This window comes from Mobula hypostoma, chromosome 9 (assembly GCF_963921235.1).
Source record: "Mobula hypostoma chromosome 9, sMobHyp1.1, whole genome shotgun sequence".
Taxonomy (NCBI): domain Eukaryota; kingdom Metazoa; phylum Chordata; class Chondrichthyes; order Myliobatiformes; family Myliobatidae; genus Mobula; species Mobula hypostoma.
Window position 1 is genome coordinate 95,620,309 of NC_086105.1, and position 18,777 is coordinate 95,639,085.

At 40.7% G+C, this 18,777-nt stretch overlaps 1 protein-coding gene across 1 annotated transcript in view; it reads right to left on the reverse strand.

Annotated features, from left to right (window-relative positions):
- The window catches only part of LOC134352263 (serine/threonine-protein kinase/endoribonuclease IRE1-like), a 93,739-nt gene that overhangs the window by 16,879 nt on the left and 58,083 nt on the right, over positions 1 to 18,777 (reverse strand). The window contains exons 14-17 of the mRNA XM_063059554.1: positions 17,507 to 17,597; positions 15,700 to 15,889; positions 14,423 to 14,522; positions 10,526 to 10,725 (exon numbers count right to left, since the gene is read on the reverse strand). Coding sequence (XP_062915624.1) covers positions 10,526 to 10,725; positions 14,423 to 14,522; positions 15,700 to 15,889; positions 17,507 to 17,597 — 581 coding nt within the window. The remainder of the gene's footprint in view (positions 1 to 10,525; positions 10,726 to 14,422; positions 14,523 to 15,699; positions 15,890 to 17,506; positions 17,598 to 18,777) is intronic.

An 18,777-nucleotide genomic window follows, 5' to 3' on the forward strand; every position in this document is an offset into this window, starting at 1 on the left:
TACTCCATGCAAGGTTTATTGAGAAAGTAAGGAGGCATAGGATCCAAAGGACATTGCTTTGTGGATCCAGAAATGGCTTGCCCACAGGAGGCAACAGTGGTTGTAAATGGGTCATATTCTACATGGAGGTCGGTGACCAGTGGTGTGCCTCAGGGATCTGTTCTGGGACCCCTACTCTTCGTGATTTTTATAAATGACCTGGATGAGGAAGTGGAGGATGGGTTAGTAAATTTGCTGATGATACAAAGGTTGGGGGTGTTGTGGATAGTGTGGAGGGCTGTCAGAAGTTACAGCGGGACATTGATAGGATGCAAAACTGGGCTGAGAAGTGGCAGATGGAGTTCAACCTAGATCAGTGTGAGGTGGTTCATTTTGGTAGGTCAAATATGATGGCAGAATACAGCATTAAAGGTAAGACTCTTGGCAGTGTGGAGGATCAGAGAGATCTTGGGGTCCAAGTCCATAGGACACTCAAAGCTGCTACGCAGGTTGATTCTGGTCGCCTCACTACAGGAAGAACATTGAAACCATAGAAAGGGTGCAGAGGAGATTTACAAGGATGTTGCCTGGATTGGGGAGCATGCCTTATGAGAATAGGTTGAGTGAACTCCTTTTCTCCTTGGAGCGACGGATGATGAGAGGTGACCTGATACTGGTGTAGAAGATGATGAGAGGCATTGACCATGTGGATGGTCGGAGGGTTTTCCCAGGGCTGAAATGGCTTGCACGAGAGGGCACGGTTTTAAGGTGCTTCAAAGTAGGTACAGAGGAGATATCAGGGATAAGTTTTTTATGCAAAGAGTGGTGAGTGCGTGGAATGGGCTGCCGGCGGCGGCAATGGAGGCAGAAATGATAGGGTCTTTTAAGAGACTCCTGGATCGGTACATGGAGCTTAGAAAAGTAGAGGGCTATGAGCAAGCCTAGGTAGTTCTAAGGTAAGGATATGTTCGGCACAGCTTTGTGGGCTGAAGGGCCTGTACTGTGCTGTAGATTTTCTATGTTTCTATCTGCCAGACCCTTGCCCACTCACTTACCTTATCTATATCTCTCTGCAGACTCTCCATATCCTTTGCACAATTTGCTTTTCCACTCAATTTAGTGTCATCAGCAAACTTAGATATACTACACTCGGTCCCCTCTTCTGGTTTGTTAGTGTATATGGTGAACAGTAGCGGGCCCAGCACCGACCCCTGCGGCACACCATTCACCATTGATTGACAACCAGGGTAACACTCATGTATCCCAACTCTCTGCTTTCTATGGTTAACCAATCCTCTATCCATGCTAATACATCACCCCAACTCTATGCATCCTTATCTTATGGATAAGTCTTTAATGTGGCACCTATCGAACACTTTCTGGAAATCCAAGTAAATAATGTCCATCTGTTCCCCTCTGTCCACTGCGCTTGTTATATCCTCAAAGAACTCCAGTAAGTTTGTCAAACAGGACCTGCCTTTGCTGAATCCATGCTGCATTTGCTTGATGGATCCATTTCTTTCCAGATGCCTCTCTATTTCTTCTTTAATGATAGCTTCAAGCATTTTCCCAACTGCAGGTGTTAAATTAACTGGCCTATAGTTACCTGCCTTTTGTCTACATCCTTTTTTGAACAGTGGCGTGACATTCACCTTCTTCCGATCCATTGAGACCTGCCCAGAGTCCAGAGAATTTTGGTAAATTATCACCAAAGCTTCACCTATAATCTCTGCCATTTCTTTCAGTACCCTGGGATGCATTCCATCAGGACCAGGGGACTTATCTTCAGGCCCACAAGTTTGCTCAGCACTACCTCTTTAGTGATAGCTATTGTATCAAGGTCCTCACCTCCCATCGCATCCACAACATCTCTCTTTGGCGTGTTAGATGTGTTTTCCACCATGTAATCCGACACAAAATAGTCCTTCAAAGCCTCTGCCATTTCCTCATTACCCAATATCAATTCCCCCTTCTCTTCCTCTAAGATGTCTATGTTCAGTTTAGCCATGCTTTTCTGCTTTATATAATTATAAAAACTTTTACTATCTATTTTTATATTTTGCGCCGGTTTATTTTCATAATTTATCTTCCCTTTCTCTATTGCTCGATTAGTGGTTTTTTGTTGCTTTTTAAAGTTTCCCCACTACTCTTGGTGTCTTTGTACACACGAGCTTTTATCTTGTTGCCTTCCTTTATTATGCATGCATTACTAAATGACAATAAAAGGGGACTGTGTGTCCTCATGATCATAATAATTTCCTTAGTTATCCAAGGCTGGCTCTCCCCACCCTTACTGTCCTTACTTTTAACTGGAATTTACTTTTATTGAGCACCGTGAAAAATCTCTTTGAAAGTCTTCCACTTTTCATCAACGGTCCCACCATATAGCCTGTGTTCCCAGTCTACCTTATCCAACTCGTCCTTCATTCCGTTGTAGTCACCCTTGTTTGAGCATAATACACTGGTTTTAGATCGAACTATTGCACCCTCCATTTGTATGAAAAACTCAATCATACTGTGATCATTCTTTTCAAGAGGATCCCTAAGTACAAGATTGCTCATTTTACTTGTCTCGTTGGCACAGGACAAGATCCAGGATTGTATGTTCCCTTGCAGGTTCAGTAACATGTTGTTCAAGAAAGTTTTCACGGATGCATTCTATGAAGTCCTCCTTAAGACTGCCTTGGCCAACTTGATTCACCCAATCTACAGTTGAAGTCAGAAGTTTACATACACCTTAGCCAAATACATTTAAACTCAGTTTTTCACAATTCCTGACATTTAATCCTAGAAAACATTTTCTGTCTTAGGTCAGTTAGGATCACTATTTTAAGTATGTGAAATGTCAGAATAAAAGTAGAGAGAATGATTTATTTCAGCTTTTATTTCTTTCATCACTTTCCCAGTGGGTCAGAAGTTTACATACAGTTTGTTACTATTTGGTAATCACTGTTGGGATGGTGTTCTTTGGCTTGCAAGCCTCACCCTTTTTCCTCCAAACATAACGAAAGTCATTATGGCCAAACAGTTCAATTTTTGTTTCACCAGGCCAGAGGACATTTCTCCAAAAAGTAAGATCTTTGTCCCCGTGTTCACTTGCAAACTGTAGTCTGGCTTTTTTATGGTGGTTTTGGGGCTTCTTCCTTGCTGAGCAGCCTTTCAGGTTATGTCGATACAGGACTCGTTTTACTGTGGATATAGATACTTGTCTACCTGTTTCCTCCAGCATCTTCACAAGGTCCTTTGCTGTTGTTCTGGGATTGATTTGCACTTTTCGTGCCAAACTACATTCATCTCTAGGAGACAGAATGCGTCTCCTTCCTGAGTGGTATGATGGCTGCATGGTCCCATGGTGTTTATACTTGCGTACTGTTGTTTGTACAGATGAACGTGGTACCTTCAGGCGTTTGGAAATTGCTCCCAAGGATGAACCAGATTTGACATCATTTTCTGACCTCAATCCGATAGAAGATTTGTGGGCAGAACTGAAAAAGTGTGTGCGAGCAAGGAGGCCTACAAACCTGACTCAGTTACACCAGTTCTGTCTGGAGGAATGGAACAAAATTCCAACAGCTTACTGTGAGAAGCTTGTGGAAGGCAACCCAAAACGTTTGACCCAAGTTAAACAATTTAAAGGCAATGCTACCAAATACTAACAAAGTGTATGTAAACTCCTGACCCACTGGGGAAGTGATGAAAGAAATAAAAGCTGAAATAAATCATTCTCTCTACTATTATTCTGACATTTCACATTCTTAAAATAAAGTAGTGATCCTAAATGACCTAAGACAGGGAATGTTTTCTAGGATTAAATGTCAGGAATTGTGAAAAACTGAGTTTAAATGTATTTGGCTAAGGTGTATGTAAGCTTCTGACTTCAAGTGTATGTGCAAGTTAAATGTAAGTCCATGATACCTGCTGCTCTATTCTTACATGCCTCAGATATTTCTGTCTATTGTCTGTGCCACTGTAATGTTATTATTCGGTGGCCAATAGACAACTCCTACCAGTGATTTTTTTCCCTTTGCTATTCCTAATCTCTACCCAGATAGATTCAACATTCTGCTGCTTAGATCTTATATCGTCTCTACTGCCCTGATCTCATTTTTAATTAAGAGCATTACCCTACCTCCTTTGGATATTTAATTCCCAATCCTCTCCACCCTGCAACCGCGTTTCTGTATTGGCCACTAAAGCATATCCCTTTGTACTGATTTGTGACATGTTCACTGACCTTGTTACGAATACTATGGACATTCAGATATAGAGCCCTTACACTCATTGTGCCTTTAAAACCTAGTAATATTTTTCCCTTATGCACTTCACTTTTCTGCACTCCATCCTTACTTTTCTCTTTTACTTTATCCAAAATTCTCCAATCTGTTGAACCTATCCCCCTGCTATTTAGTTTAAAGCCCTATCCAGAACACTAGTTATGCGATTCGCCAGGATCCAGGTCCCATCACAGTTCAGGTGGAACCCATCCCAATAGAACAGCTCCCTCCTTCCAATCTGCTGTGTATCCTTATACTGAATTGGGATGTCTGTTATGTGTCCTTGTCCTGAATCCCGATGTCCGTTGTGTGTCCTTGTCCTGAATCCCGACGTCTGTTGTGTGTCCTTGTACTGAATCCCGATGTCTGTTCTGTGTCCTTGTCCTAAATCCCGATGTCTGTTGTGTGTCCTTGTCCTGAATCCCGATGTCTGATGTGCGTCCTTGTCCTGAATCCTGACGTCTGATGTGCGTCCTTGCCCTGAAGTCTGTTGTGCGTCCTTGTCCTGAATCCTAACGTCTGATGTGCATCCTTGTCCTGAATCCTGACGTCTGTTGTGCGTCCTTGTCCTGAATCCTGACGTCTGTTGTGCGTCCTTGTCCTGAAGTCTGTTGTGCGTCCTTGTCCTGAATCCTGACGTCTGTTGTGCGTCCTTGTCCTGAATCCTAACGTCTGATGTGCATCCTTGTCCTGAATCCTGACGTCTGTTGTATGTCCTTGTCCTGAATCCTGACGTCTGTTGTGCGTCCTTGTCCTGAATCCTGACGTCTGTTGTGCGTCCTTGTCCTGAAGTCTGTTGTGCGTCCTTGTCCTGAATCCTGACGTCTGTTGTGCGTCCTTGTCCTGAATCCTGACGTCTGATGGGTGTCCTTGTCCTGAATCCTGACGTCTGATGTGTGTCCTTATTCTGAATCCTGATGTCTATTTTGCGTCCTTGTCCTTGTGCATACCTGTGCTGAATACTGATGCCTATTATGTGAGGGTGAGAGAGGAGGTGTGTGGGCAGCAGTACACTTAGGCTACTTGCAAGGACAAGTGCCTGGAAGGTCATTAGTGAGAAGGGACAAATGGACAAAGGAATCATGGAGGGAGCAATCCCTGTGGAGAGCGGTGGGGGGGGGGGTTGGAGCAACGATATGTTTAGTGGTAGGATCCCTGTGGAGATGGCAGAAGGTGCGGAGGATAACATGTTGATGGTTGTCGGGTAATAACTGTTCCTGAACCTGGTGGTGTGGGGCATTAAGCTTCTGTACCTCCTGTTCGATGGTAGAAGTGAAAAGAAGGCATGGCCTGGATAGTAGGTGTCTTTGATGAATGATGCTGCTTTCTTGATATATATCTGAGAGTAGTAACTCCTCTTTGTCCCAGTCTTAAACAGCCAAGCCCTTTAGCTGAGGCTAGGTGCCCAGATTCTAGATGCAAAATGCAAATCGAAGCATCCTCACACCATCTACCCTGCTGTAAAGAAAGTTAAATTTAATCCCTCATTGTATATGCTAAAAAAACAATAGAAGTTTGTAAGACAAAATGGTGTTAGCCTTGAAGTGGGAATGTTTTGAGAAAATAAAAGGAGTGCAAATCTATAACCTTAAGAGTAGATAATGATGAATATATGTTTGTCTAAGGAAGGTGAGGTCATGTGCAGGTGCATTATCATTAGCAAGGGAAAGTACTAGAGTAAGGGATTTTGAAGGGTATGAAAAGGGGCAATTTGTTTGTGCAAGCTGGATATCTTCTCTTAGGCTTGGTCGTGACTAGTGCTAAGAAATGGAAATAGAGACAAGGAGAGAGGTAGAGGGAGAAGGGGAGGGGAAGGAGAGAGAGAAACTGTGTAAAAGTTTGTCAGACTTGGGCTTTGTGGAGATCAGCTCACTAAATGTTAAGTATTATTTTGTTTTCTGTACTATTACTACTTCATTAATCATTTGTTTTTCTTTCTGTATTGTATGCTTTATGTAATTCTAGTAAAGCGATTTCTTGTGACCGTTAACAGCATACAGCATAATAACCTTTGTTTACAAATACATTTTCAAATACCCCTTTCTGAAATAAAAAACACTGGACGAATTTTAAACGATTTTCGTTAAACCTGTCAAGTCCTGTCAGAATCCTTCAACGGCATCGCCCCTCATTCTTCTCAAGTACTGGCCTATTCTTCTCCATCTTGCTTCAAAGTGCAAATCTCTCATCCCAGGAACCAATCAGATGATGTTTTGTTTTTGACAAATCACCTTCAAGGCAAGGAAATCCTTATCTAAGGAATCCAAAACATTACTCCTGTACAGTGGTGAGAAGACTGACTGACTTTTGTATATCATCTGCTTTGTAAGAAAGACATATTCCATTTGCCTTCTTAATGATCTGTAGTACTTTTTATTAATTTTCTATATTTCTAGTGCAAATACATCCAGATCCCTTTGAACATTTAATAGATTTAAATCATTTAAGAGATTAATTTATTGGAAGTAGTTCAGAGGAGGTTTATTAAATTAATGCCTGAAATGGGTGGGTTGTCACATGAGGAAAGTTTGGACAGACTAGATTTGTAACTACTGGAGTACAGTAATGAGACAGGAACTTGATGGACTCTCCACGTTTCTATTCTTCTTGCCAAAATGTATAAACCTCACACTTCCCATTATTAAACACTATACACTCCTGTACCTAATAAAGTGGCCACTGAGCGTATGTTTGCAGTCTTTTGCTGCTGTAGCCCATCCACTTCGACATGTTGTATGTTCAGTGATGCTCTTCTGCACATCACTATGGTAACGCTGAGCTACTGCCATCTTTCTGGCAGCTTGAACCAGTTTGGACATTCTCTTCTGACCTCTCTCATTCACAAGGCATTTTTGCCCACAGAACTGCCGCTCACTGGAAGCTTTTTTTCTCACCATTCTTTGTAAATTCTGAAGACTGTTCTGCATGCAAAGCTCAGGAAAACAGCAGTTTCTGAGATACTCAAACCACCCCATCTGGCACTAACAATCTTTCCATAGTCAAAGTCACTTAGTCACAAAGAACACTGAGGCTGTCTACAAGAAGGGTCAGAGCCGTCTCTACTTCCTGGGGAGACTGAGGTCCTTTAACATCTGCCGGAAGATGCTGAGGATGTTCTACCAGTCTGTGGCGGCCAGTGCTATCATGTTTGCTGTTGTGTGCTGGGGCAGCAGGCTGAGGGTAGCAGACACCAACAGAATCAACAAACTTATTCGTAAGGCCAGTGATGTTGTGGGGATGGAACTGGACTCTCTCAAGGTGGTGTCTGAAAAGAGGATGCTGTCTAAGTTGCATGCCATCTTGGACAATGTCTCCCATCCACTACATAATGTACTGGTTGGGCACAGGAGTACATTCAGCCAAAGACTCATTCCACCGAGATGCAGCACAGAGCGTCATAGGAAGTCATTCCTGCCTGTGGCCATCAAACTTTACAACTCCTCCCTTGGAGGGTCAGACACTCTGTGCCGATAGGCTGGTCCTGGACTTATTTCATAATTTACTGGCATAATTTACATATTACTATTTAACTATTTATGGTTCTATTACTATTTATTATTTATGGTGCAACTGTAACGAAAACCAGTTTCCCCCTGGGATCAATAAAGTATGACTATGACTATGATTACATTTCTTCCCCATTTTGATGTTTGGTCTGAACAACTGATCTTCTTGACCATGCCTACATGTTTTTATGCATTGAATTGGTGCCATACAATTGGCTGATTAGATATTTACATTAATGAGCAGTTGTATAGGTATACCTAATAATGTGGCCACTGAGTGTATATTGTATTTTTTCCCTCACTTACTGTATATCCCTCGCAGATTCTTAGCATTCTCCTCACAACTTACATTGCCACCTATCTTTATATTATCAGCATACAATAAACTCATGCCCATGTTCTAAGCCAATTATATAGATTGTAACTAGATTCCTCATCCTATTCTCTTGTTGCTTTAAAGTCTTTCAGATTCTCCCCCCAGTCTCCCATGGTTGAACTTCTCAGTCTGCCCTTTTAGTGCTTTCGGTCAGCCTGATCTTCCGCCATCTGCCTGCCTCTACGTCTCCTGATGTCCCAGATCACTGACTGATTCTAAATAAAGAGGGCATTCATCGTCAGTCCCTCACATTAATATTTTTGGGGACGTAAATTCAAATGGAGTGACTATAAGAGTAGGTCAGTGGCTGGGCCTCTCTGTTACCACATCAAAATGACAGGAACACAAAGAGAAATTCCCACTTGCTTGGATGAATGAACTCCCAAAAACACTCAAGAAGTTTGACACCTTATAGGACAAGTTTGATTGCTACCCCATTCAATCCCTCCAGTACCAGCATTTGTACAAGGCAGCGTATTTCCTAGCGTAGGCCTCTTGTGCAGGATCTCCCAATTCCACAAACTCATCACCAGGTAGCACATCGGAATACTATCAAATGCAAGTCACATGCCATCCCAACTTGGAAACATATCACCAGTCTTTATTGTCACCGAGTCAAAATCCAGAAACTCCCTACCCACAGCACACAATTAATCACAGGAATAGGCCACTTAGCCCTTTAATCCTGCTCCATCGTTTAGTAAGAACCTCTCTACCTCTACCTGCAAAGGTAGTCTATTCCCTACCCTCTGATGAAAGCTAGTTCTAAAGGTGACCTTCTGAGAGAAAAAAAAATCACCTCATCTTTGTTACTAAATGGACAACCCTTTATTTTTAAACAGTGACTGCTAGTCCTATGTCCTTCTTTAAGAGGAATGGTAGAACCTAGGTCTCCAACCTTGCAAATATTTCTCAGGATCTTGTATGTTTCAAACAATTCCCTCTTTCACTTCATACTCCAGCAGTTACAAACCTAGCTTGTCCAAACTTCCCTCACCATCACCTATTGCAGATAATAGTTTAGTAAACTTCCGCTGAATTGTTTCCAAAACATTCACCTCTTTTTGAGGGAGTACCTTCATTAGAAAGACTGAAATAGTTACAAGCAGTTTGTATACTTAGTGACTAGATATGGACAAATATAATCCCCAAAATAATGAGCTATGAAGAAAATTTCGACTCACTGTCCTACTGTGCTTGTCTTGAATTTTGATGCTATCACTGCTTATATGTCCTGCTTACCCATTGTGAGTTCTTTGTTAGTGATGTTAGGCCTGTTCAGCTGTCCTGAGTCCTGGTGTCAGTCAAGCTTACCCATCCTGTTCACCTGTCCTGGAACTTGATGTCAGTAACACAGACACAGGCCCTTCAGCCAATCCGAAAAATCCATCAAACACACATTTACACTGATCCCATTTTATCTTCCCCACATTCGCTCCGACACCCCCCTAGATTCTAGAACTCACCAATGCATGAAAAGCAATTGGCAGTAAAGATTAAAGGTCTATTAAAGAATAGCTTTATTTGTCATATATACATCAAAACATACAGTGAAATGCGTCTTTTGCATCAATGACTAATGCTGTCTGAGGATGTACTGGAGGTAGCCCGTAAGTGTCACCGTGCTGCTGTGCCAACATAGGATGCTCAGAACCTAGTAATCCATATATTTCAGAATGTGGGAGGAAACCCATGTGATCACCGGAAGAATTTACAAACTCCTTACAAGCAGCGGCGGGAATTGAACAGTGATCACCGGCACTGAAAGGTGTTATATGCTAGCCACTATGCTGTCGTGCCACCCCTATTAACCCACCAACCAGCTCATCTTTGGGATGTGGGAACAAACTGAAGTACCTGGAAGAAACCCATAAATTACACAGTTAGCCTTGGAGGTCAGGATCAAGTCAGGGCTGCTGGAGCTGTAAGGCGCAGTTCTGTCCATCCATCAATGTCAGCCTTGTACACCTGTCCTGATTCCTAGTGGTAGTCTGATGCGTAGCCTCCTACTCATAGTTCTCAAGATTTTTGTCTCAATTGAACATTCAGCATTCGATGCCACATTCAATACAGAATGGCGGACCAAAGACAGAGACTTCCCAGCAAATTTTACACCTACATGTTGAACCTCCACACTTCAATAAATTGACATCTGAAAAATCAGTTACGTAGGTCAGAACATAGAAGATATAGTACAGATTAGTCAGCATGATTCGGAGGAAAGACAAATTTTATGGATGGAATCTAAATGATTTTACAGGGTCCATATGAGATTGCACCCAATTGTTGACGATTTGTTGATTAATGCAGATTAATGCCCTGACTTCATTTATACCCATGTAATACGGATCTGCTAAAATCAATGTGTTTGACTGAATATGAAAACTTACAGGCTTGTCTTTAGGATCCTCTTGTAAAACCTCAGGTGCAATCCAGCCCTCTGTTCCAGGTATACCAGAGTGTAGGCTGAAACTGTGATGTCCAGCAGACAGTTTCTTACACAGGCCAAAATCCGAGAGCACTGCCCTTACATTTCCATGAGAGTTTGGCAGGGAGATGAGGATGTTGCGTGGTTTCAAGTCACGATGGACTAGAACCCAGATTCACAGAAATAATATAGATTAGATTTGCTAGCAACCTGTGACTTTACATAATAACTTGCCTTTCAAATATTAAGAGGCAAGGAGAGGCTGATTTATAATCCCTCTCAAGCCCACTCTCCCACCTTCTCCTAGTAACCTTTGACACCCTTACTAATCAAAAACCTATCAACCTCCACTTTAAATATATCCAATGACTAAGCCTCCACAGCTGTCCCTGGCAATGAATTCCACAGACTCACCACCCTCTGGCAAAAAAAAATCCTCCTCATCTCTGTTCTAAAGGGATGTCCGTGTATTCTGAAGCCGTGCCCTCTGGTCCTAGACTCCTCCACTACAGGAAACATCCTCTCCATGTCCACTCTATTTAGACCAGTGATTCCCAATGGGGGGGAAGTTGAGAGTCCTAAGTTAAGGAAACAGAAGTCGTCGGGGAGAATTCAAGATTCTTTGGAGACAGGGTTGGGGGCAGTAGGCGACACCTTAACAATGGCACGATAATTATGAGACCTTACGTGATTGGTCAATTGTGCTAACTGGAATAGTATAAAGGTAGCCTACTGAACACCAGTTCTATTCCAACTAAAATTCAGGTTCAAATCTGAATCCGTGTCAATGTAATTTTCACTGTTGTGATCGTCTTCACCTTTGCCTCGCTGCTCCTTTGTGTGCCGCAAACATCATTCCATCTGTTTCAATTCGCTGCCATCATCAACATCAGATAGACATTTCCAGTTTGTGTTAATTTTTTATTTTAATTTAGCCCTGTTAATGATGGATAAATACGTAAGGTGCAATCTCTACAAGTCTGAAGGAGGTGAAGCCTTGAATTCTAATCCTGCTAAGAACCAGAATCTACAGAAAGTGCGTCAATACAATGTAACATACCTGTAGTATGATTTTATTCTGTTCCTGTTGGATAAGCAATGCCCCATGTGTCTTATTTGTAATACTGTACTGTCTAATGAAGTCCCGAAATCATCAAGATTGCAGGAATACTTCTGTAAAAGACACACTGAAAAGGCTACTTATGGTATTACTCAGCTTCAGAAGATGAAAGAAGCATTTGAAAAGCTTTGCACATTCCAGTCATTTGCCAAGAAAGCTAAAAATGACCTGGATAGTGGCCTCGTTGCTTCTTATAACATTTCCAAAATAATAGCAAAGTGTGGAAAATCTCATACAATTGGTGAAAGGTTAATAATGCCTATTGTACAGAAGTGCTCACCATTGTTCTCAAGATGGACACCAGTATTTTATAATCAATTCCTCTGAGTAATAACTGTGTAGCTCATGGTATTGACAAAATGAGTGAAGACGTTGAGTATCAACTATGCACAGAGCTACAAAAAACAGAATTTGTGATACAACTGAATGAGGCATTGCTAATAGCATATGCAGAGTTTATCAAAAATGGAAAAGTTCATGAACAGATTCTCTTTTGTAACAAGATAAAGACAAATATCAATGGAAAATCAATTTACGAGGAGCTCAAAAGTATTCTGATTAAGAATATGATTTCTTGTGCAGCAGATGGAGTATCATATATGACAAGTCACCATGCTGGTGTAATGGGATTTACAAAAGAAATTCCAAGTTTGTTTGCAATCCATTGTGTAATTCATTGTCAACATCTCACAGCCAAAAACCTCAGCCAGCGACTTTTTTCAAGCATGACTCTTGTAATATCTGTTATCAACAAAATTAAAGCTCATTCATTAAATAGCAGAATATTTCGCCAGTTATGCCAAGAACGATGAAGAGTTTGAATGCTTGCTTCTTCACATTGAAGTGTGTTGGCTGTCAAAAGGCTGCTGCTTAAAATGTTTCTTTGATCTTTTCGACACGGCGGTTGAATTTTTGCTCAAAGTCAACAAGAGCTAAGGAAACAAGATTGAACTTCTACATGGAGATGTGGCATACCTAGCCAATTGGTATGATAAAATGTACATTCTAAATAGGAAACTGCAGGGTGAGAATTTCAATTTAATCCAGTCAAAAAATGCAGTGTTTGCTTTTATTGGAAAATAGGAAATGTATAAGCAAAACATTGGGAGAAGAATGTTCTCACAATTTCACTGCATGGAAAGTATCGCACTCTCTTTCACAGACAATGATTTGCAAGAGTACTGCTTACACCTGCAGTCACTGAAGAAGGATTTTCAGAATCAAGGATTTGAACGATCTGGAAATTCTGGACTGGGTAATTAATCCATTTCTTTGCAAGGTGGAAGAACAGGAAGAGAACTTGCAAGAAGAAATTATTGAAATTTAGAATGCTGAAAAAGGAAAAATTGCTTTTAAAAATGTTGGCTTTTGTGGTATGTGGCTACACTGTCATATGAAGTTTCCTGGTCTCTGGAGAAGAGCCAAACTGCTCTTCATTGCACTTCCATCCTCCTACCTTGTTGAAAGAGGCTTCAGTGCTGTGAACCACGTACTCACAAAAAACAGAAACCACTTGGACATTGTTACGGATGGAAACTTAAGGCTTTTGCTGTCAAACTTGAACTAGATATTTCAACTCTTGCCAAAATCCATCAAGCACATTGATAACGAAGCTGCTGTACAGTGCACAGGTACTGTGTAAGCTAGGTTTAAAGATAAATAAAAATTTAAAGCAGTATCATTTTTCTCATGTTAGCATATGGTAGACATTTTTTAAACACTGGTGGTCTAAGAAGGGTGTTGGCAAGTATGAAGGTGCTTTAGGCGGGCATTGGCAAGTATGAAGGTATTAGGGGGTGTTGGGCTAAAAACGATTGGGAAACACTGATCTAGACCTTTCAGTATTTCAATAAGATCCCCCCTCATTCTTTTAAGCTCCAGCAAGAACAGGCCCAGACCCATTAAATGCTCCTCATACATTAACCCTTTCATTCCCGGGATCATTCTCACAAATCTCTTCTGGACCTTCTCCAATGTCAGCACATCCTTTCTTAGACTTTTTTTTAAGATTTAGAAATACAGCACTGAACAGGACCTCCTGGCACTCTGAGCTGTGCTACCCAGCAATTTAACCTTAACCTAATCAAATAACAATTTATAATGACCAATTAACCTACTAACTGGTACACAGGAAGAAACCCACACGCACACGGGAAGAACATACAAACTTTCTTACAGAGTACACTAGAACTGAACTCCAAACTCCGACACCCCAAGCTGTAAGAGAGTTGTGCTAACTGCTACATTACCGTGGCACTCAAAACTGCTCACCATATTTCAAGTGCAGTCTGACCAGTGCCTTATGAAGACTCAGCATCACATTCTTACTTTTATATTCTAGTCCTCTCAAAATGAATGCTAACATTGTATTTGGCTTCAGGGACTTAACCTGTAAGTTAACTTTAGGGAATCCCTTGGCACCTTGGATTTCTGAATTCGTTCCCTATTTAGAACAGAGACTATGCCTTTATTCCTTCTACCAAAGTGCATGACCAGACACTTCACTACACCGTATTCTATCTGCCACTTCTTTTCCCACTCTCCTCATCTGTATAAATCTTTTTGCAGACTTCCTGCTTCTTCAAAACCACCTGCCCTTCCACCCATCGTTGTATTTGTCCACAAAGCCATCATTAGACCAAGTAGCTAATAAACAAAAACGCAATCTACACTTCATAAGTTAATTTTTTTTTCACTGTAATAGTTTTATATATTTTAGTGAGCATAAAAAGATCTTACCAATATTAAGGGAATGGAGATGAGCTAGGCCAGACATGGTCTGAAAGAGTGCCGTGACTCGATCCAGATTAACATGGTCAAATTTACAATCTTCCACATACTGAATAATAAAGCAAAATAAAATATGAACAGATACAGGATATCTGAAATTAGTACTGTAAATATCAGAAATACCCAGTGGGTCAGAACTAAAGTGATCTGAAATGTTAAATCTGTTGTTTCTCTCCATAAATACTGTCTAATATTTTAGCTTTCCAGTTTTTCTTGTTTTACTTTAATAAAACATGTTTCACACTTAACATAATATAAAATTAAATCCACACCCCTAAAGAATAGTTTTATCATCAATAAGCAATTGTGGTATGAAATAGAATACCAGAACTAGAAACCCCCAAGATTAAATACAGGGCAAATATTAAACATATTCGCTTCAGAGAATATGTTTATCAAATGTTCCCAGAGATTATACTCCGCTACAAAACTCCTTCTACATTGCTGAATAATTTTTCCTCAGGCTAGGTAAAGGTATCAAGATCTTTTACACTGTCGCATTATACAAACGTTTGTAGAAAATATTATATATATATATATATATAAAACCCCCTCTCACTAATCTCATCTACCTGGTAGGTTATGCAACAAATAGACATTACATTCAAGTTTATGTGTAAGGTGAGTGTTCTTAAAGTTCATTTGGATTCATTTTCACATTTGATGCTCGCAGAATTAAAGTATTGGCATCACATGTTGTCTGTATCCTTGGCACATTTCGTAGCCTTCTACATGATCTTACATTAAAAGATATTAGATGAGGAAAAGTATTTTTGATAGCTTCAAGTGATAGATTATTAACGTAACAAATTATTACCATTTCTTTTTAATTGAAGAAATTTCTAAGTCATGTTCACGTCCTAACACAATGATTACATACAGACTATACCTAATATATCACTATTCGCTATGTTCTCACTTTATTCCTTAATCTATAATCTATTAAACCATGCACATTGATGTTCCCCACTGACAATATAGTTCATAACACTGTTGCCTATGTGTGAAAGAAGAAGCCCATGATTGCCTTTAATACCTGATTTCAGACTTTAAACGCTCTTCCCCATTTGAATGTGCACAATGTGCACATTTTACCCAGATTATTGCTGTCAGCCTTCTTTGTCATCTTGTAAACATTGACCAGGTTACTCTAAAGTCTTCAATGAGAATATGTTTCAAAAAAATTGGTGAAAAACCACATTGTTAAATAGAAAGCCCCAATTCACCTCTTGCAGGGTAGCTGCACACAGCTCGATTGCAATATAATAAAACTGCTTATCCCTTTCAGTACAGAAATAGCGAATGACATTAGGATGCTCATCAGATTCCCGAAGGAGCTGAACTTCACGGTTGGCAAAATTGAAACATTCAGGGAGAATCCTTTTCACAGCAACATTACGGTTATCAAAGGTCCCCCTAGGTGGTGAATAGGATATATGTAAGTTACTTCAATGTGCATATAATACAAAATGGACAGGTTAAAAAAACTTTATAAAAATGAAGTTCATCATTAATAAAACTCCAGAGAAACAATGAAAAATGTTTCATTACATCACTTCTCTGATAGTCTGTACAACTGAAAGGCTGATATGAGGGAACACTCCTTTGTGTAAATAGTTGTGAGGATCACTCTCTCTGGAAATTGCTGCTAATACTGGGGTTCAATTGCAGATTAAAAAGAGAAGCAATTCTTTGTTAATTCTTTGTTATGGATATAGTACCAAGAGTCACGAATGGATATTGAGTGGCAATCATTATTGAATTGATAGGTGGAACAGACCCAAGCAGTGGAAAGACCTCCTCACTTCTTATGTTCCCTCCCTACCCTCCATCAATGTCTTTTATTTAACTATCTGCAAGGAGGTGCAGCAAGGAGTGTTTGGGTTGCGCTTCATGATTCAAGGTTGTTTAATGTCACTTCCAGAACGTTAATATACGGAAGAACGAAATAATTGTTACTCTGGATTAGATGCAGAACAAAAAAACCCCACAATAAATAAAGAACACAATAACTTAGAATAACACAATAAATAAGATAGCTTATATTCACAGATTCATTGTATGTATATAAAGTGACACTAGGCACAGGACAGTCTGCACATAAGATGGCCGACAGGAAACGATAGGTGTTTGTACATAACGTGGCTGAAAGGAAGTGGTGGTGGCGTGGGTTAGTGGGTGGAGGTGTTGATCAGCCTTACTGCTTGGAGAAAATAACTGTTTTTGAATCTGGTGGTCCTGCCATGGATGCTCTGCAGTCTCCTCCCCGATGGGGAGTGGGACAAATAGTCCATGAGCAGGGCGGGTGGTATCCTTCATGATATCACTAGCTTTCTGTATATATGGAAGATATCATGAAGGATACCACCTTTCTGCATCTTTCTATATATATATGTCCTTGATACTGGTGATGCATTGGGCAGTTTAAAGGATCAGTCGTGACTCAATGGGCCAAATGGCCTAACTCTGCTCCTATATTTTATGGTCTACCCATTGTAGAGCCTTCCTGTCCACTGCGGTGATGCAACATGTTAGGAAGCTCTCTACTGCTCATCTGTAGAAGATTGTGCACAGTCCAGCTCTCTTCAGCCTCCTCAGAAACAAGAGATGCTGGTGAGTTTTCTTGATTGTATAGGATGTGCTCCGGGACCATGAAAGGTTGTGTGAGTGTGCTCTCCCAGGAGTTTGAAACTGTTTGCAGTTTCCACTGCTGTGCTGCCGATGTAAAGAGGGGCGTGAGTGGTGTGAGTTCTGAAGTCGATAACCATCTCCTTTGTCTTATTGATATTGAGGAACAGGTAATTTGCCTGGCTTGAGCTCTTGACCTTGACCTTGAACTCTTCTAACTCCTCTCTGTAGGCTGTCTCATCATGTTATTGGCAAACTTGACAATGGGATTACTTGGAGTATTGGGTGCAGTTTGACACAGACAGGAAGGGTTATGTTTTCAAAAGCAGCTGTGATGCTTTCTTTGCAGATAATAGATAAAATTATATATTATCATAGTTTATAATATAACTCTCCTTGCCTTACCGAAATACAAATGTTCCCCCGGCTCCATGACCTAGTACATCTTTTGGATTGAAGGAAATCTTTCCTATTGTAACCAAGTTGGTTCCAGCATCTGAATGGGTGGATAAGACACCATTAACATCATAAACATTAGCAGAATTACAAACAGAAGACGAAAAAACAGAATAACATTCAATCTATTCTTAACTCATTATCAAGATCTGGGCTCCTCATTTAAGTATGGAGTCTGTGAGCAGGACAGGGGAACAACTTGACTTCTTTTAAAATGGGTATTATAATCAGCTTGGTAAATAAAATTTTGAAAAAACTTATTCATCTTTAAGTAATTAGAAATTGATCAAAGTGAGGTGGAAGGAAACATGATGGGAAAATGAACCGTGAACCAGCAAGAAGTTCTTTAGTAATTAGAGGTATATTTTAGAAAAAAGATGCAGAATGCATCGTTTTAAAAACCCCAAGAGCATGGCTGCTCAGTTAACTCACTAACTTCATTAGTTTCATGCAAGAAATACACTCTAAACAGTCAATCAAGCACCTACTATTCTCAGCCAAAACAAAGAGGAATTAAGAAGGAATTTAATGTAACTCTGCCACATCAATATGCAGTCACTGCATGACTACCCAAGGGTCTCAGCCCAAAATATTGACGCTTTACTCCTCTCCATAGATGCTGCCTGACCTGCTGAGTTCCTCAAGCATTTTCAAATCAAATCTAATCTAACTTTCATTCAACTATACATGGATACAGCTGAAAAAGACAGCATGCCTCTGGGGCCAAGGTGCAAAACATGCACAGCACATTCAAAATAGTGAGAAAAGAAACCCATAGTCATGTAAGAAAACACATATATAGTCCAAGACCCTGAGCAACGTCCAGCAAATTTATGACACAGTTCTGGCAATCCAGCTTGTAATTCCACCAATCAGACACTGGATGGCAGCACTGACAGGAAAGGCCAGCCCCCAACTCAGCACAGATATCCTGCTACACTGCTCTGGCATCTCCTCACCTGGATTACAGCAGCAGTCAAGTCTGCAGCTTGAGGCCTGCTCCTTGCTACAATCAAGGTTACACTGCTGCCTCGCCATCTGCCTCACTACCAAACAAGGGAAACAGGCCTGCAGCATCTTACATTATAAATGTCCAACAGGGTCTTGCGATTGGAAGAGAAATGTCCAAGACAATCACCCATGGTTACACTGCGCAACACTTTTGCACACCAACTTTGATGCCTTCAAGTAGCAGGCAGCAATATGGTCTGCACCCAGGT